Here is a 20,452-nt window from a genome sequence, read left to right on the forward strand (position 1 = left end):
CTGCAACAGGAGACAAAGATGGTTTTGCCCAGTGGGGTTTAATTTATGTAAATCAGCAGATGGCTTTGCAGGAATATGATTTGTTATGTTTCTGAAGTGGATGAGTTTGCATTTTTAAATACCCTGGCAGCAACAGATTTGTCAATGTCTTGCATTATATTTTTGAAATGGCCTTTCAATTACTTTAATTGTGGTTTGTTTGATTTTTTTTTTCCTCTCTTGCTCCCTCCTTCCTTCCCTCTATAGATTCTGGGACTTTTCCAAGCCTAACCCTTTGCTGGAAACAGTTGAGCATCATACTGAATTTACATGTGGACTGGATTTAAGTCTTCACAACTGCGGTCAGGTAAGAGCTGGGAGGAATTTACTTTTCACTTGCCTGTTATAGCCACTGTGGTCATGGCTGGACTGCAGGACTCAGATCCTAAATAAGAGCCACCAGACTGCAGAAAGCTTCTGGAAGTGAGTCTGGCTGGATGCTTATTAAATAAACCTCACTTCAGGTCCATTTTTATTTATAAATCAGTTACTTGCATTGGGTAGGAGGGGAGGGCAGAACAGACAGAATGGCAAAAATCAGATAGCTGAAAGCCATGGTGAGCTCAGGGAAAATGAGTTAGTTTACTTTCAGAAGGAAGAGTAATAGAGAAGGGCCTGGAATGCCAAACTGAGAAACAGAGCTTTCTTCCATCTACTTAGAATGTCAAGTTAAACATTGGTAGTGTCATACATGATACTTAGACCTGGTTTGTCACATTTGGAATACTAGAAGAAGATTCATATGTAGTCAGAATTCTAAAAACCTCATCGTTGACATGAATGAGTGGAACCCGTTTTATCAGGGACACTTATTTATGTACTGGTTGTGGTAGGATTCTCCTCTGGTTCTGTTGCTACAATCGTTTCTGTTTTGTAAACAGAGAATTGTTGTTTGCAGTATGAACTGTTTTTTTTCAGGCAAGAACGGCAAGCCTGTAGTTTTCACACAGAAATTACTGTCACTGAGTTAACTGTAACTAATGCACTGTTGAATGTGCCACAGATATCATTTGCATCTAGATTCCTTTCTAATTGACAGTGAAATTAATTTTTTGCCCCAGATGAAAATGACTTGTAATAGCTGCATTAAAATTCTGATTGGACTAAGCAAATAAAACCATCGTAATTTCTGCTACTGATAAAAGGACACAGGAGAAATGTGTAGGTTTGGCAAAATACTTAGCTTAATGCATGTGGAACCATTCTAGCCAAATGCTAGCTTGAAGAGTTTCCTGCCTTGCTGCTTGTTCCCTTAATTCTGTTGCCTCAGAGGTGCTGCAGTAACAGCGCAGATGTGCTGTGAACCACATAGGGGAATTTGTAAGGCTGAAAAAAAATTCTCAAGTTTCAGGTTATTTTTCAGTGGTGCAAGGCAAGAATAACTTAAAGGCCGGTTGCTGGGAATTAAAACTGCATCCCAAGTGGGTGTATAGGTACAGTTCTGGCTGAATTGAGTCCAGAGGGAGCAGCAAATGTAGCGTAATACATTAGGTAGGGCCTTACAGTGTTACACCACTGCATGCTCTGAGCCCAGTTCAGCTTTCCAGGAGGTTGGTGTGGGTTTTGTCATGGATCTAAATGAGGCAAGAAGATTTTCCTTCATTTCATATTGAGGATGTGATTATAAGCCTGTTCCAAAGAGCCCTGTGTGTCACAGGATGGCTCTTAGTGGGTGGTGTTTCTGACTGTCTGGCTATATATGACTTCTTTCTGTACAGTTTACTTGTCAGACTTGGGGTTGCTGCTATGTAGATATTCTTTCTTTTGTAACTATAATGTAAGGAATAGCCTTCTTGGAACAAGACGAAGTAAATATTCATTGATGATAGATAATGAATTGAATAGCTGCATATGTACTTGCATGTTGGAAAAAGGAAAATGATGGTGTGTGTACCCATCTACATTAGGGCATTTGTGCATCCAGGGTTTTTTTCCACACAGAAATTCTACAAGTCTGATGTTGGCCTTAATGCACAAAATCTAAATCTGGGGTACATATCCGTATATACTGCATGCCAGTGTGCCTTCCAGACAGAATTTTGGCATCTGCAACAGCTTTAATAGTCCTCTGTTTTTTTTCTATTGAGTTGATTTAATATATTGTGAGGGTTGGATATCACAGCAATGCAAAATGTAAACATTCTGATTTTTAAAAGAAGTTTAAAACGTATGATAGAATTAAACTGTAACTACAAGAAAAAGAATGATCACTTACTGAATAGTTGCTTCTAGTATGAGCACTTGCAGTCTTTCCCTGGCTTCTGCATCAATCCAGTGAAGATTATTCGCTTAACTTTTATGCTGCTGTTCCCAATATGTAGGTTGCCTTCATGTCTGCTCTCTATCAAGACCTCATAATGTTGTTCTTCATGCATTTGTATGATTTGTGATTTTCACTGTGTGCTTCATAAGGAGTTACGACTTGAGATTTGAACTGCTTCTCTCCTCCATGCATGCAGAGTATTTTATTCATAATGGACAAGCTATTCATTTATAGTCAAATTAAGTACCCTTCTGGTCATTAACCTTTGCTTTCATTCTTAATGATATTAGCCAGTTGATGTTTTCTTTGGCTTTGCCCAATGAATTTCAGCATTTTGGAAGTATCTTTTACATGTCAAGGGAAAACCAGTCTGTACTTTCTGAAGAAGTGTTCAAAATAGATACTGTGATTAAGTATCTCATCTAGGAATTACAGGACTTTCCTGTGGAACTGATTGAACTTTGAACAGAATCCACAGGCAGAGTGTAGGTACATGCAGGCAAGCTGGTTCTTGTACAGTATCCTACTAAGGGAGGCACCATGTGGGACAGAGATCTGGCCATAAGGAAGGGTCCCAGGTTATGAGGGTAAGTATCAGCTATATGGAACAGAAAACCCTTTTGTGCTTATTTAAGGTTCTGGTATCTATTTTGGGGTATCTGCCTCTACGTAAAGTAAGCATTTGTTGAAAGCTTGGCATTTTAATAAATTCAACTGTTTGGGGGGGGGGGGGGGGGGGGGGGCCTGTGTGTGTTCCACCATAATGTTGGTGTCAAGTTCATAGCAATTTCAGACAACTAACAAACTCCCAGATGCATTACAAAGCATTAACAGAAATGATCCTCATGATATTCAGGGTATTTCTCTGTTAAACTGCAAGTGTTGATGTGAGAGCTTGCAAGGCACGTTGTCTAGGAGAAGATACTCTTGACTCCAGCTTTCATCCAAAGTAGGTTTGGCACACCCAAGAACAGTGACAACATCCTAAGCACGAAAAATCATTTGGATCTGTAATGGTGTACCATATTAAGAACTGAACAAATCCATTTATCTTGTCCACAGTATTAAGAATATGCAGTTTTTTAAACCAGACATGAGAGTTCTCTCCAAAGTTTGGGGATAAGAAAAGCAGTTAAAGCTTGCTCCTTTCAATATACACTAGATAGGCATAGGATGTATGTAGAGAAAATGGTAATCAGCTATATACTATTCCTCTTCAGGGGCTCATAATGCTAGACCATGTATTGGAAATGTACTCTGTAACTCATCAGATTTCTTCTCTCCTCATATTTACTGTCCCTTAATGTGATCTGTGAATGTTCTGGTGAATTAAAATATAATACTCCTTTAAGTCTAGCTCTTACTGGGATTTTGCTGTGTTTACCTACATGTAAGCATGAATGTAACTTCCTTTAGTATTATTTGTGCAGCTTTATTTAAAAGCAGCCTTTTTCTTCTGTTGTAGGTTGAATGTGATGTGGCAGTCATGAATTAGTTTTAAATGTCTTTCAGGCAGTCCATCAATGACACAGATAAAAAGTACAGACACTTCAAACATTCACTTCTTGTCTTGATTCTGAAATTATTTAATTAAGTATATAAAGAATAAAAAAATACTTATGTACCATGAATTTATTTAAATCATGGACAAAAAACCCCCAATCCTTTCTGTTGTACTTCTAAAGCTGTATTTTGCTTGACACAAATATAAGAAAAACTGAAGCTCTGAATTTTGCCTGAAAACCTTTCTCAGCCTACACCTCACATCTCTTCTGAACTCTGTAAAGCAGCCAGTGGAGAGTATAAATTAATGCTTTCCGTTGAGCCAGTCTTACTGCTGAGAACAGGATTAAGTATCTGATGGGAACAGGCGAGGAATCTTTCCATTTCTCTGTACTTTTACGCTATGAACAATGGCATTCCTAAATTGCAAGGATATGTGATTTTCAGTGGAAGTGATGCCAAGTGGTGTAGTGGCTTAGAATGCTTGATATGTGAAGAGCACGTTAGGTATCCATGACATGCCAAATCCAAACAGGACTTCACGATATACAATACTGAGGCGCTCCTTTTGGAAATTAAATTTCTTCTGCACCAAACAGTTCTCTAGTCCAAAATCATCTGATATCTGAGTGTGTATTACAGTCTAGGTTTTATAATAACTGAGGTACAATACAAACAGCGATCAATTACAATTTTGTTTTACTGTGGTTGTGTGTTTTTGAATGGTAATCATACTACAAATGGGCAGCTATCTGTCTAAATATCTGTTTGTGAATTTATGAGGCAAACTTGTTTTCTCTAGAGCTCTGTGCGGCTGCCATCTCCTTGTGTAAATATTCCATCGGAGTAGGCTAGTTGACATAAAACTGGTTTATTTTATTTCTTCAAAGACCCTGGAGCTCTGGGCTGTATGAATGCAAGAAAGGGCCTGGCCGCAATTCTGTATGGTATCTGGAGATGGTGAGGGGTGTTTATGGCAGTACACACACATGATACCAATAACGTGGAGACAGTGGTAATACCAGTGCAGTACACTTGAAACTAGTCTTGTGTTCTGTGTTACACTATCCCTGTGACCCAGCTTCCCTGAACCTTTGCTTTCTTCTCCATAAAGCTGTGGGGTATCGCCAGCATGTTGTGTCATACCACAGTCTGCTCCTTCCTTCCACCTGGCCAGAGGCAGTTAGAACTGAGCAGAGGTGCCCGCTTTGTAGCGTCAGTCTGTTGATCCCATGAAATGTTGCTGTACTTATCACCTCTTTTACAGCATCAGTATCACTAAAATTTTAAAAGCTGTAATTTCTTACTAGTTGGAGGGAGGTCATAGCCAAACTATATACTTGAGCTGCATTCCCTGAAGGAAATAGAGTTGTTAAGTTCTTAAAGCTTTATGGAGAAATTTTTGATCATCTGTCAAGTTTCAGCGTACAGGTTTGTTCTGCTACCTGTTTTCTATGTGCAACTTGGGCAATGTGCTGCATTAGCTGTGCCAACACAGCAGGCAGGAGAATGGACAGGAGAGGGGCTGCAGAAGTTGGTTTAACCAGTATAGCCAAATATAAATGCAGATGTCTTTAAGTGAGGCTGGTATTTTGCTGTTCGTTTAAATTAATTGTGCACCCTCAACAGGCCCAGAAATGGTGACTGTTTCATATAAAAGTGGAGTTACATCTTGTGGAAATGTACACGAAAGACTTTCTCTGTTTTTTTCTTTTGATCGCTTGCTCTTATCTTTTACACTTAATTGCCAAGGAACTAATAGCTTCTACCCAGCTGTTGGGGCTATCACACTGTTATAATTATATCACTATCTGTACTTCATTTTAATCTGTCCTTATGGCCCTTCTCCAGGATGCTACTAAAGTTATGCAGTTAGTGATCCTTTGAGATAAAAAGATCCTACAGCATCTGTTCTTTTATTTAATTTCAGAGTGGATTTTTGCATGGAAAGATCAAATTTAACCAGTTGCAAATGTAAAACCAATTTGAACTCCTTTACAGAGTTGGAGGAGGGGGAAAGGGAGGTGACATTTCTTTCTGGTGCTTATTGTATATCTTTCCCAAACTGTTTAAACTTCCACTGCCTAAGTCAAAGCTAGCCATTCATGAGTAACGGTCACTCTTTGCCATTAGCAGCAGAAGTCTCATCCTAAGGTGTTTGGAAAGGTTGCTGTCAGGCATCACCATTCTGTAAAAGCTGCAAGTGTGTGGAGAGGAACATGCACTTTAATTCTGATTCCGAAGTACTGGGAAGAGGTGGGAGGCAGCAGTTTCTTACTCAGTAAATGTGTTGCTTGTGTGTTATATTTGATTCAGTGGCCTAGAAATACTTGCTACTTCTGTGAGCCTCACATTTTAGTCAATGTTTGTTTCTTTTCTGCATGATCAGTACATCTGTTTGAGAAGTCCCAGTGAATTGCACTAGTGAGACTCAATGGAAGACAACAGGATTTTGTAGCTGTTACCGAAAACATTGTTATGATTGTTTGTGATTATATCCCAAAAGGAAAGAACTTATCTTAACTCTGAGCTGAAGGATGAGTTTGAAGACTGGATAGGTTCATTAGAAAACACAGTTTCACTGCATGTAAATTGACTGCATTTGGGGTCACCAAGGTTAGTATTAGCACAGAAAGGCATTTTGCATTTCCAGTGTATCTTCTACAGAATTTAAGATTTACTTTACTGATTAAAAACAGTTCTTGAAAGACTGGGGAGATGTCTTTCCCCTTATCTGTAGAGTACAGAGGAATTGCTACAAATTCTGTGGAGATTTCAAGGATTTCTCTTTAACCTGCAACTCGCATCTCAATTTCCTTTACATTTTACTGATTAAATACACAATCAGAAGACTTTCATTTAGAAATGTGTAGCACAGCTACCAAGTCATCTTCCTGTTGCCCATGTCAGAGCAATGGAACAAATGTTGAGACAGCTCCCTTTTTTTAAATCAGTTCTTTGTGACATATCTTTGCAATCTGAAAAATAATGCCCCTCAAGTCTTTTATCTCCTTAAGAAAGAAATTGATTTCTTAAGCGCTATTTGGAACATCTGTTTCTGATAACTGTAGTTTGAACCTAGATCTTTATAAGAACTTCTGGTGCAGGTTTTGTTTTATTCTGCCTTTACTGGAAATAATAATTACATCAGTGTGTGTTTTTTCAAAAGTAAATTTTAAAATGGTTGATATTATTGCACATTGAAAATAAAAAGTTTTGATTTACAAACTCCCATCACTTCCACTCTTGTGTAAAGGTAGGCATTGTGTGCAGTTCACTCCAGCAACTGTTGACCAAACAAAAGGCCACACTAGTGGTTTGGATTTTCTAGTACAAAATAGGTATTAAATGCATTTAAACTTGTGCATGATCCATTCTGCACTTAACCAAACAGTTTTATTGATCATCTGTCAAAGTAATTTGATGAGTAGCAAACCTAATACTTTGCTGTATCTCAACTTCATCTCCATCCCACACGCTTATAGAGGATGCTCAGGACCCCTCAAAAATACGTAAGAATTCTATAAATAGACCATTAAATTCTGTATGAAAAGACACAGTAGATAAGAAACTAAAAGAGGTTTAACATTAATGGAAGTGAAGAACTGAATACTTCTTCCATTGTCTCTTTTGTAGAAAAAAAGACAGGTCTTTTTCATTTTATTTGAAAATTGGATGGGATGGAGAAAAGCTGGGAAGATAAATGCGTCACTCAGACACATTTGTGTATTATCCTATGATTTATTACGAGCACTCTGGAAACTGGGTGGCACCAAGATACTTCTGGAAATACTGATCTGAAGAGGGCTGTACTGTCTTCTGATTAAACCGTTTCATAAAGGGGTTACTTTTTAGTTTTAAATTGTTCTTTTGAATCTATTTAATCTTGTTTAGGGTTTAGGCATTTATTATGCCTTCAAATACTTAAAAAAAAAGGTTAGCTGCTAACTTGGGAGATTATTTTCTTGCTGCTTCTGACCAGTAAGGAGGCAGAATGTCATGCAGGTAATTGCACTAGACTGAATGGGTTGCCCTCGGGTGCTGAAAAAGGTCTAAGTCTATTGCAAAGCAAGATGATTGTGATGAATAGGAAACAGAGGGCCTGTCAGAGGAGTAAATCAGTTAGTGAGTCAATGGAAATGGCTTTGATAAATGAATGGTTGTCAATATTAAATCAATTAGTGGGAAACATTGTTATACTCTGGGACAAGGATAAACACTTCAATAAAATACAGGGTAGCTGTTCATTTGGTTAAACTATGATTTTCTAGTTAAGCAATCAGCTTCCTGTGATGACTGCAGTTTTTGTTTCTTTGCTTGCTTTTTGGCTTTACTTGAAGGGAAATACAGTGATCCCCATTTTATATGCTTCAAATAGACTTGCTTAAATCTCTACTGACAGATAACTTGGCATGATGTTTATTCTACAGTAGTAACAGTACAGTACTGCTAGCATATATACTAGTACTGCAACTTTACTAATGAAATTAGAGACCAATAGTAAATGTCATTTTGTTACAGAATCACAGAATCATCTAGGTTGGAAAAAACCTCGAAGATCATCTAGTCCAACCATTAACCTAGCACTGACAGTTCCCAACTACACCATATCCCTCAGCGCTAAGTCGACCTGACTATTAAACACCTCCAGGGATGGGGACTCCACCACCTCCCTGGGCAGCCCATTCCAATGCCTAACAACCCGTTCTGTAAAGAAATGCTTCCTAATACCCAGTCTAAACCTTCCCTGGCACGACTTGAGGCCATTCCCTCTTGTCCTATCACTTGTTACGTCATTAAGTAGAGTCATCCCCATCCCTCTGTACCCTCCTTTCAGGTAGCTGTAGAGGGCAATGAGGTCTCCCCTCAGCCTCCTCTTCTCCAGACTAAACACCCCCAGTTCCCTCAGCCGCTCCTCGTACGACCTGTGCTCCAGACCCTGCACCAGCTTCGTTGCCCTTCTCTGGACACGCTCGAGTCATTCAATGTCCTTTTTGTAGTGAGGGGCCCAAAACTGAACACAGGAATCGAGGGGCGGCCTCACCAGTGCCGAGTACAGGGGTCAGATCCCTTCCCTGTCCCTGCTGGCCACGCTATTGCTGACACAAGCCAGGATGCCATTGGCCTTCTTGGCCCCCTGGGCACACTGCTGGCTCCTGTTCAGCCGGCTGTCAATCAACACCCCCAGGTCCCTCTCTGACTGGCAGCTCTCCAGCCACTCCTCCCCAAGCCTGTAGCGCTGCTGGGGGTTGTTGTGGCCCAAGGGCAGCCCCCGGCATTTGGCCTTATGGAAACTCCTCCAGTTGGCCTCAGCCCATGGCTCCAGCCTGTCCAGGTCTCTCTGCAGAGCCTCCCTACCCTCGAGCAGATCAACACTCCCACCCAACTGGGTGTCATCTGCAAACTGACTGAGGGTGCACTCGATCCCCTTGTCTAGATCATCTGTAAAGATGTTAAACAGGAGTGGCCCCAAAACAGAGCCCTGGGGGACACCACTTGTGACTGGCCACCAACTGGATTTAACTCCGTTTACCACAACTCTTTAGGCCCGGCTGTCCAGCCAGTTTTTTAGGCTGCCTTTGTTCCATATAGCTTTAGTTATAATTAAAATTACCAAGTTTATAATGCTTTTTCTGTTTGCACTATTACTTGATGCAATTTACCAGTCAGTGTAAAATAGAATATTCTTGTTTTACAGTTAAGCTCTAGTTATTCTCCTTTTCCCTGCAATTTCTGATAGTTAAAAGTCACTGCAGTAGAATTTTATTCTATAGTTATAAGAGCAATTTAGTAAATTATAATGAAAATTGCATGGCATACTGGTGTCCAAAATATCCAGTACTATAAGGATGTTATAATTTGTACAGTGCTTTGCAACTGAAATAAAGTGTCTTCTACTGTTTGCATGTCATCTTAAAAAAAATGTAAATCATGCACCCTCTAAATACTGAAATCAGTGAGATTTGTTTCAGTCTGAGAGTAAAATTTGTCCCTGAGACAGTGGACGTTTTCACAGAAAGACAAACCTCTATGCCTTCATGTTCCTAATGGCAAGGACTTTACCAGGTATGAAAATAATGTGTAAGTCCATTTTCAATTTTCCTTCATTCTTCATCCTGCCACAGGAGGATCTTCTCTGCTTGTTTGTAACATCATCTCACTGATCAAAATATAAAGTCTAGGAACTTGTGGCTTTTTTAATGCCATCATTTATTTATTGTGGTGTGTTGGATGAGCCCTCATCCCAGTGGAATTCCTGCTGCTTTTTTAATATTTAAATTAAGCAGCATTTAGGTTTGGGGTTTTTTTAAATAGATAAAGTGCTTCAAAGTACATATTAAAAATACGCATATCACATGAGAACTGACATTTCTAAATACTTTTAAAGCACTTAAATGTTCCCCTCTTCTGGGGAAAAGCATATGATGGTTATAAGACCATTGTATAAGATGGGTCATAAGAAAAAAGGCAAAATTAAAGGAGAAGACATTTTGTAAACTGATGCAGTAGCTTCATAAACAGGCACTTCTCTTTACCCCAGGGTTCATTTTAGTCATTTGTATTTGAGGCAGTGATACTGCAAAGGGGCATGTAGCAGCTGTCCATCAGTTAATTCTGGCTGCCGTGCTGTTGGCTTGTAGTTGCCCCCTTTCTTTTACAGTCTTGGTTGTATTTTGGAGAAAGTATTACGGAGAAATAGAAATGCTAATAACATTTTGTAATGCTGTTCCATGCTGTAGTGTCCCAGTTTCCCATACGTATCTGTTTGCTGTTCTTTGCATGTGTTTTTTCATCAAGGTTTCTGATATCAGTATTCCATTATAGACTTCCTGCTGCACAGGAGAACTTGATACACTGTTATTTGCTGTAGCTTTTATTTTCCTTTTGTTTGCTGGTTATGTTTTCATCTTTCATGTGCTATCATTAAGTCAATGAGTTGGGCAAATTACCGTAAGTGATCCTTTTCAAACTCCCTTTTAATATCCCATGTTTATTTTTAGTGTTGCTAGATTAAATGGTTCTCTAACTGTATTTGTTCAGAGGCTACTTCAAGGATGCTAATTATATTGATAACAGGTGGGAATTCCCATGGGATTTTTTCCAAATGTTATCTCCGTTTCTTGTTTCTTTGTGAAAGTATAAAGTGTTGCCTATAGAAATACAGATATTGATCCAGAGCTGTGGAGAATATATAAAAAAAAACCTTGTTTTATGTGATTGCCAGTTTCTACATAGCATTTAGTGGAGAACTCAAATTTTCTTTTTGGTATGATTTGGGGGACTGCAATGCAGCAGAACATTATATTACAAAGCTCTATTATGTCGTATGAATAGACAGACACGTTGTCAAGAGATTTTTGGATCCGTTTAGATGTATATGGAAAGTACTTCAAATAACTAAGTAGAACCAGCTAAGGAAGCAATAAAAGCGAATAATAGTGCAGTATAGTAAACACAAAATGGGCTAATTATAGTCTGAAATCAAATATTGAAGTTGAATTTCCAAATTTTTAGTGTGCAGCTGTTCATTCTGGCTCTAGAAGAGAACAAGAATTGCAGTCTGCAGCAGAAGGAAGCTTGTGCACAGGATTCAATACTGTATCCTTTGTGATCCCAACTGGAAAGGACATTGTAAAGATAATGCAAGATGGATTCAGCCAGATTTACTGGCATATATTTGTGCGGCTCATCAGCTTTTTCTCTTTAGCTCTTCTCTTTCTTTTTCCCTTTGCCTTATTTCTTGTCTCCCACAGTATTTCATGAATATATATTACGGGTCATCTACCTGAGTAACTGTCAGTGTGGTTAACCCTTTCACTTTGTTACAGGCTCTAAAGTGCATTATCAAATAATTTTCAAACCTAAATCATTCTGTAATTGTCTTCTGTGCAGTCTTGTTATTTATTAAAATCTCTTCACGTTATAGACTTAGGTTAGCCTTCTGGTTTTGTGATTTTAGGTTCAGGCCTGCATCTAGAATAGAGCTTGGGATTTGCAATTCAGAAAAGTTTCGGTTATACTGCAATCAGTTCCTCTGTTTATAAGATGCCACTGGCACAAGTGGCATCACTTCTCATCAGACTAGTGAGGTCTAGGTAGACAATACAGTGATCTCATAGCTTATCAGTGTGAGACTGAAGTTCCGGGTTAATTCTTCCTGCGTCATTTTGGTCAACTTCATTGTTTTTCCATTCCTCATCTCTCCACTAGGAAAATATGACAATTTTCCATACCTGCAAGTGTAAGAAAGTTATTTAGATTTGATCACGAAGTGTTTAGATACCATGGTAAAAGAGTCCTGAGACCCCGTAAAGAGAAGAAACACCACAAGGTCTGGACTTCTGTGTGTCCTTCCTTCATTTGATACTCAGTTACATTCTTTAGTCTATTTGGAACAATCAGTTGAAACCCAAAGTTTTCCCTGCTGTCCTCATGGGGAATATGAAAAATAGGATATTATTAATTTTAATGCATCTCAGTAAAGACAAAAGTTCTAAAAAATGAAAACAAAACCAACTGCATTATTATATAATTTTGAAGTATCAGAGTACCAACAAGCATTAACTTCACAATATGCATTAATTTCTTCTAAGTTCCTTCTGGTTTTTGTAAAAATGACACTTATGAAGGATCTAAATAGATTTTGTTTGCTTTGTAGGTGGTGGACTGTGCTTGGGATGAACTAGTCAAGATCTATACTCCATCGTGTCTGGCAGTTCCTGTCTAGAGAAAAATGAAGATCTGACACACCCAGGAACCTTTCTCACCCCACAACCAGACTGCTGCTAAAGTGTCAACTGTGTCACTAATCTTAGTGTCTCTTTTTAAGTAAAACACTTCTTGAATGGAGTGTTGTGCACTGAAGCACGTGGAGATTTTAGGGCTTGGTTTACTGTGCAGGTAGTACTTGAGCCAGCAAAACATTCAACAGCAATTGAATGGCCAAAGAGTGGCTGTAGCAGATACAAGCTGGTGTCTTTAGAGTAGAATCGCCAACACAATTTTGTGATCTATCTGGTTTATGATGAGAGCAGAGGCCTGATTCTTCTTGATCCTTATAAAAAATAAAAGTGTAACTGGCAGTGTATTTTGTGATAATGTCACTGTAGAAAAGAAAAGAAAAGAAGAGAAGAGAAGAGAAGAGAAGAGAAGAGAAGAGAAGAGAAGAGAAGAGAAGAGAAGAGAAGAGAAGAGAAGAGAAAAGAAAAGAGAAAAGAAAGCTTTTCACTGTAAAGTACTGTAATGTCAGCTGAGGTTTGTATCACTCAGATTAATTTATATGTTTTGCTGTGACTCGTGTTGCATTATTTTCTTGTGCAGTATGATGAATATTCTTGATAGACAGTAAATGTCATAGTTTATAGCCAGCTGATTCATTTGACCTTTTTGATCGCTGGTTCACAAAGGTGGTAAAGATTTGTACTAGTTTGAAAACAAACTAGTGGGAGACACCAAGTCAGAATAACAATTTAATAGGGAAATAAAAAGAGGAAAAAATAACTGAAAAAAAAAAAATAATAAAAAAATAAAGGCAGATAACACTGGGTTAAACTGACAGAGTCAGGATACAACCTGACACCCTGTTAATCAGTGTGGTGGTAGCAGTCCGGTAGAATGGTGGCTGCAGTCCCCCTGAAGCGGTGATCCTGTAGAAAGAAGATCTCCTCTTCCTCAGAAAAGTCCAGTGGTGGCTAAGTAGCTCCTGTCCTCTGGAAATCCAGTGGAAAAAGAGAGTGTCTCTGGTATATCAGAATCTCAGATTATATCCAGAATGGAATGCTTGGTTCCTCCCTCTGGGTGGAGCATCTCACAATGGGATAATGATTCATGAGGCCAAATGTTGATTAAGCTCATTAACAGAAGATGGTCCAGAGGGAGTTATCTCCGAGTTATGCTGCATGGCATTGATGGGCCATTAACAGTAAGATAGTCTGGGGGGAGGAGGCAAGGAAACACTGCCCCACCTGATTTCAACAGCTCATGAGGATGGTAATAGAATACACTGCAACCCAGGACAAGATTATTTTCATACATTTTTTCCTTTAGATCTCCTTCAGTAAAACAGTTGATGAAGTCATGCAGAAAGATACTCTCATGACAGAGAAGACGCTTAGGAAAAAATGAAATATATACAACACTAATTGGATCATAATCCTCAAGATTTAGAGATAGGACAGCCATCTATGTTTATACTTGTCTTTTATTTTCACTTCGAAAGCTTTCCAAGAGATAGAAGAGGAATGTGGCCATATATTCAGTGTTTCTGGACCTCTGACAGCTTGTCCAAAGTGAGAGCTGATGTCCACACCAATTGAATCTACATACATGCAGATTAACTGCATGACATAAGCATAGCAGATCCACTGTGGCCAAGCTATTATACTTACCAAGAATGTGCCCAACATGCAATAGGTATGTTGGGTACTTTGCATACCCACTTGGACTCCTCAGCCCACAAGATGGTATCTTCATCTGAGTTTTTCTGAGGCAAGCAGAGATGTTCAGTTTTTATGCTTCTGCAGTCTCCTTTGAATACCCTTTCAGGATCCAACTGTGATACTCCTGTAGTTCTCATTGGTATATGTTAGACTTCTCTCCTGGTTTCCTGCTAGCCCACTTTTTTTTGTTGTTTTTTCAGCCTTCTTGAAGCTGTCCTCCCTTCTGCTGTTACCCCATATCAACAATCTTTACCAACAAAAGACCCTTTGGTCAGGTTTTCATAGTCTCCCATCAATGAATGCTGTACGCTTCTGGGTTGCACCACACATATATCAAGCAATAGCAGACACTGCCAGATCTGCTGGATGCTTTGAAGAAATGAAAGAAAGAATTCAGCAGAGCTAAGACCTGCAAGTTGCAAAGAAAGAATGATTGTGCTATCTTGGAGAGAGAGACAGGGAACTATCAGGTAGCTGCAGGGAGATATGCATATATTGATTTGGTGTTAGGGCAAGGCAGAAACAAACCCTCTTCTACAATATAAGAATTTGGATCCTCATAGGATCTTCTCTTTTTCTGGGTCAGTGCAAACTGACCTCAGAATGCCATCTTGTTGAGCTGAATTAATATCAAAAAGTAGATTTTCTTTTTTTGTGACAGTGTGTTGCACCGAATTCTGAATGTTTACTGCACTTTAGTTCTGTGTGCTGAGGAATGATGCAATGATAAAGCTGTGCTGCACATAACTTTCAGCAATACTGTGGGCCATAAAATCTAATTTTAGGCATTAAAATCGATTATTTCAACTCCACTCTTCTGCTTTATCTCCCGTCTCTGCTTAGACAACAAGTCACTTTTCTAAGTGGGACACTTTGGTGGTGGGTATGTATTTTATAATGTGTGTTTCTGGGGGGAGGGAGGGGGTTATTCCAGAATGCTGCCATAGCCTATCAGTTGGAAGGGCAAATTTAGAAAACCTAGCGCAGGGGGAAAAAAAAAAAAAAAAAGTAATTCTGAACACGCACACTCAACATGTGGATTAAACCTTTTGTTAACTGCCTTTTCTCCCTTCATGTCCTGGTTAGCCTCAGTGCTGAGGGTTGCTGCGTCTGGATTTAATTCTCTTGAAAAGTGAGCACGTGCAGAAGATGCACATAAATAAAAACTGTAGCCTTTAATCTTCCTGCGTGATCTTTGAATGGAGAGAATGTGCTATAATGTTTCTGCACTGTAACAGAAAAAACAATCTGGCAAGAGTTGTTGCTGATTCTTAATTCTCAGGGAATGTTTGCCATAATTGTTTTAAAGAAAATCTTTGTATTTTATGACCATAAAACTAGTTTCTAATCTTTTTTTGTTTACTCAGACCTTTGATGACAACAATCTTAAACATGTAATGTGTTCTACTTTTGAACCTTGCTCCTGTGGAAGATTTTGTTTCATGGCAGCCCATAGGTTTCTCGTTGGTTCAAGAAACATGTTGATTGATGATGTTCTAAAGGAGTGGATTTGCTGTTCTACAGTGCTATTAAATTAATTGCACACAGTATTTTTGGCTAAACTCTTGTATTCACTTCCCCAATTAAGAAAACGTTGATCAAATAGTAAATGCAGTGAAAGATATCTGAGAGTATCTTAAAAGTAAAGAGTATTGTAATCACGGTCTATGTCTTGCATGAATACTGGGTGACAGTCACGTTCTTCCTTGGTACTTTTAGAGACCATACTCTATGCAACTTTGCCTAGCTATATGTCCTATCAGGTCTGCATTTGGATGAAGGAAAACTATTTTAAATGATTCTTTGCGTCTGCTTGTGCAGACTGCATTTCAGTGATTAAGTGATCTCTTTCTTCTAGCCAAGAACAGTCTGGCCTCAAATTTTGCTGCATAGGCATGGGTGTACTAAGCCTTTCAGTAGTACTGCTCAGTTTTGAATGTTCTCAGGGTCATGTGATTGGGAATGGATACAACTCTGCACAACAGTTCCTCTATACATCTCATGGTTGCACTAGATGCTTATCAAAGCAAACTGTCCATTAAACATTTTCTGTAGATATTTACCACTTTCATCCAAGAAACCTTTTAAAAAAAATTATGTCCTTGGGAATTTGACACCAATTTGCTCCATGTTTTTTTTTTTTCCTTTCACCCATGCCATTGTACCTAGGTGCAATGCAGAACTGAGCATATTGCATCATATGAGTGGAGTTAAGGCATCATAATCATCTCATTACTGTAAGGAACCACAGAGCTATTTGTTACTGTGTCTGGGTCCCACTACTACATCAAAATCTTGTAGCAGTCGGTTTATGAACAGAGCACCCACTTCTGTCTCTGGACACAAGAACAGCTTAGTAGGAGGGAAGTATCTTCACTGCAGTGTTAACTCAAATGACATCTCTCTTGCTTTATCCAGTTCCTTTCCAGTGAAGTCCAGGAGAACTTGTCTTTTCTGAGTGTGGAGTGGTGGAGAGGCAGTGGGATACCAGTACTGAGCCTGGCCTGAGTCCATGTTGAGAAATGGGTGACTTAGCAAGGGACAGCACCTTCCCCTCCACCTCTCCTTGCTAAGTATAGACAAGACTAAAATTAAGACTATCATGACAGATATTGCAAGGGAAGCTGTCCTTGCAACACAGGTGAGTTCCCAGAGACAGGATATGGTTCTTGGGACATGGACCCTCGGCTTCCCAAATTTAGCATTGGTACAGCCTCACCTTGAGTACTCTGTGCAGTTCTGGGCCCACAATTTAAGAAGAATGTGAGGGTCCTGGAAGGCATCCAGAGGAGGGCAATAAAGCTGGTGAAGGGGCTGGAAGGAATGTCCTGTGAGGAGAGGCTGAGGACTCTGGGCTTGTCTGGTTTGGGGAGAAGGAGGCTGAGGAGTGACCTCACTGCTCGCTGCAGCTTCCTGAGGAGGGGACGTGGAGAGGGAGATGCTGATCTCTTCTCCCTGGGATCCAGTGATAGGATGTGTGGGAATGGCTCAAAGCTGTGTCTGTCCGGGGAGGTTTAGACTAAACATTAGGAAGTTTTTTTTACTGAGAGGGTGATCAACAGGCTTCCTAAAGAGGTGGCTCATGCCCCAAAGCCTGTCAGTGTTTAGGAGGCATTTGGAAAATGCCCTTGGTAACGTGCTTTAACTTTTGGTCAGCCCTGAATTGGTCAGGTAGTTGGGATTGATCATTGTAGGTCACTTCAACTGAAATTGGAACAGTTCTGTTCTATTAAAATTTTTATCCGATAACGCTTGGTTTTCTGTTTCAATCAGGGAAGTGTTCAGCCACTGATGCAGGCTTGCAGCCTGATCCTCCGCAATGTCAGAGACTTGCTTCCCTTGTGATAATTTCACTGGTGAGGGGACCAAATCGTTTCTTCCAGAGGTTACGCTTAGGTGGAGTCCCAATTACTACAGTATTTCCAGAAAGCACAATTAGATTTTTTTCCATCTGCACTTATTTGGCTGAAGGAGCTTTTTTTTCTCCCATGCACAAACACTGTCACAGTAATCCACGTGTTCCTTTAATTGTGCTGTGTGTGGGCTTGGGATGAGTCCAAATGGAGGCTGGTGTAAATGCATTGGCACAATTCTTCAGTGGGGTTTGAAGCCATATGTGGTCTGCAATAAGTTTAAATGAGAGTTTCAACCTTTATATGCCTTAATATTTCAGGCCACTTCACTGTGAGTTTACATTTTATGCTGCAGTGCAGCTGCTGACGTGGGTGAATGCCCCCGAGCACCGGGGAGGTGACAACCGGTACGTCATTTTGCCTGAAAACTTCTGGGTTTCGGTCCATGGTTTCTTCCCACCCTGAGTTAGCAAAGATTAAACTTCCAAGTATCCTGATTGCATCCATGGCTTTTTGTGACTGAGAAATTCAGATAACGTATTACTCACCTTTTAAAAGGAGGCATACACACAGTCCTGGATTTTTTTCCCCCCACTGTTTTAATAATCAATAGAGTTTTTAATCAATAGAAATGTAAGTACTCAAATATTATTAAAACTGAAGATTTGCATGTAAAAAGAAGATGAAAATTCAACTGCCTTGGTAAGAACCAGAGAGAACAAAATGGAGAATAAACTGTTGTGGAAAATAATTAGGGAACACTTAAAAGGGAAAAAGCTAATTTAAAATGATAGATGTCAGGAGAATCCTAAGGATTTCTGAAAAGATGTGGAGGAAAAGAGAGGCAGCAGGTTTGAGTCAGCTGAATATTGCAGTGCTCCTCACAAAGTCAGTGTTGTTCTTGCATCAATGTCAGGCTCTGGAATGGGAATGGGGAAGGGAAGAGAGGTGAGAAAATACCAGGCAAGAAAGAGTGAGTGAGAAGAGCAATTTGATAAAAAAAGAATAAATTGAAGATTGAAAAATAAAAGGCAGGCAAGCTGGAAAGAGCCTCTGGTGAGAAAGAATATTTATCCAGGAACACATGTCAAAAAGTAGAAGGAAGCACTGCTGTCTGCATCAGTCACGGGCAGTCAAGAGCGGCTGGTGGCGCCCTGCACAAGCACCGCTGACGGCATTGAAGTGCAAGGTGGACTTGCACTCAGCTCCTGGCTTCTGGAAGCAGACTGCAGGTTAGATTTCCAAAAATTGCTCCTGTCTCCACCCACACGTTTACCCCAAAGGCTGAAAAAAAAGAAGTTCCTTTAGCTTTTTCTTAGAGAACATTATTTCTCTTGTGCTTTACCTCTGTTGTTTAATTTTAACAGTACCCATGGTTTCCTTTCCCTCATTAGCAAGTTTAATCTTCACTCACGTGTACCTTAATGTGTACCTCTGTTGTTTTGTTTTATAAACCTTGCCCTGTCTCCTTCCCCTGCCCGTACCAGCTCCACAGCTAGCTGTAACCCAGGAAACTTGTAACACATCCTCTTCGGTGCGACAGATCCCTGTGACCACCGAGAGCCCCTAACTGCACCCAGCGATAATCCTGAGCACACACGGCTTCTCTTGGTTCAGATGAAGGGCCCAATGCTGCGAGTCCGGTGTGGTTTTCCTGCCACTCCTCCATACTAGCATGATCATTTCGTGCCTGCTTGCTTGCCTGCCTGGCAGTCCTAACGCCTGCTCTGCTCTTGTTGGGAACTGTTGGCATCAGCACCACCTCCCTGTGGTTGCTACAGGTCTCACCTGAACACCACGCTGTACACAGTTTCCAGCGTACTGACTGGGAAGAAGCATAGCTGGCTTCGGAAGCTGAGCATATCTGGTGAGGTCTGTGAACTGAACTAAGGCTGAAATGTAACATTTTTCAGCAGAAATCTCACAGAAAATAGTTGTGCCTTTTTGATACTGCCAAAATGTGTGCCATGCTTGTGTTGCATTCCGTACGAGTCCACCAGAACTGATAATCCTTGCCAGGATCTGGTCCGCTCTTTTTATGTACATCTTCCAAAAACAAACGTTGGGTGCCAAGTTCCGTTTGCCCCCAAGCTGGTTCTTTCTAATACCGTTCCTGTGGAGAGGGGGAAGGCTGATTTTGTTTAAAAAAAGAGTAACTTTTCTAATCTCATATTGATGAGTGAAAGGTAGGCTTACTGCTAATGAGAGAGACCTTACATGCGTGACGTTAGAAGAAGGCTCAAGAATATAAGGCAGCTCCAAATAAAAGTACAGTTTTTCATTCCCCTATGTTGCCTGACACTGCAGGGTAGAGGACCAGCTGTCGGAGAACTGCTTTTGCTGTTCCTTAGAGTCGCGGTGATCTGTTGCAGTCTCCTGTTACAACCTTCGCCTGGCGAGTCGAGAGAAGGGATTAGTTTGTTTAATTTCACCAGGCTTTAAAACATCATTTTCGAAGACTCTGTGTGGTTACCAATTTTCAGTGACTTTTCAAGGAAAGCTGCCCTGCTAGGATCAGGTCCCCCCTGCTTTCCTAGCAGCGGGTCCCATCTCTCTGCCCTTCTCCACCCGAGAAGGGGCTCCCTTGGGCCAGCGGGTGTGCGAGCCGGGGGGCGTCCGGACCCCGACGCGAGGCAGTGGGGGGCTGCAGGGGGGATGCCCCCGCTAGGCTCGATGGATGCTTTTTCCTGAGAGGCCGTACGGCTTTTGGTGAGAGAGAAGCGGTCCTGCCCTGCTCGGCGGGGGGCGGGTTTGCACCGACCTGCCCGCTCCGGTAGAGGCGTGGGGTTTCCTACGGGTCCCCCCCGTTATTTTCGGGGCGGTCGCGCTCCTCCGCCATGCTGCGAGCCCCCCGC

General features: G+C 40.5%; 1 protein-coding gene across 2 annotated transcripts in view; it reads left to right on the forward strand.

Annotated features, from left to right (window-relative positions):
• Nucleotides 1-15,794, forward strand: part of PEX7 (peroxisomal biogenesis factor 7) — a 49,464-nt gene extending 33,670 nt beyond the window's left edge. For both annotated transcript variants that reach the window (XM_074896406.1, XM_074896405.1), the window contains 2 exons: nt 247-346; nt 12,465-15,794. In XM_074896406.1, the coding sequence (XP_074752507.1) occupies nt 247-346; nt 12,465-12,533 (169 nt within the window). In that variant the 3' untranslated portion in view covers nt 12,534-15,794. The remainder of the gene's footprint in view (nt 1-246; nt 347-12,464) is intronic.
• The last annotated feature ends 4,658 nt before the right edge of the window (nt 15,795-20,452 follow it).

Source organism: Athene noctua, chromosome 1, assembly GCF_965140245.1.
Source record: "Athene noctua chromosome 1, bAthNoc1.hap1.1, whole genome shotgun sequence".
NCBI lineage: Eukaryota > Metazoa > Chordata > Aves > Strigiformes > Strigidae > Athene > Athene noctua.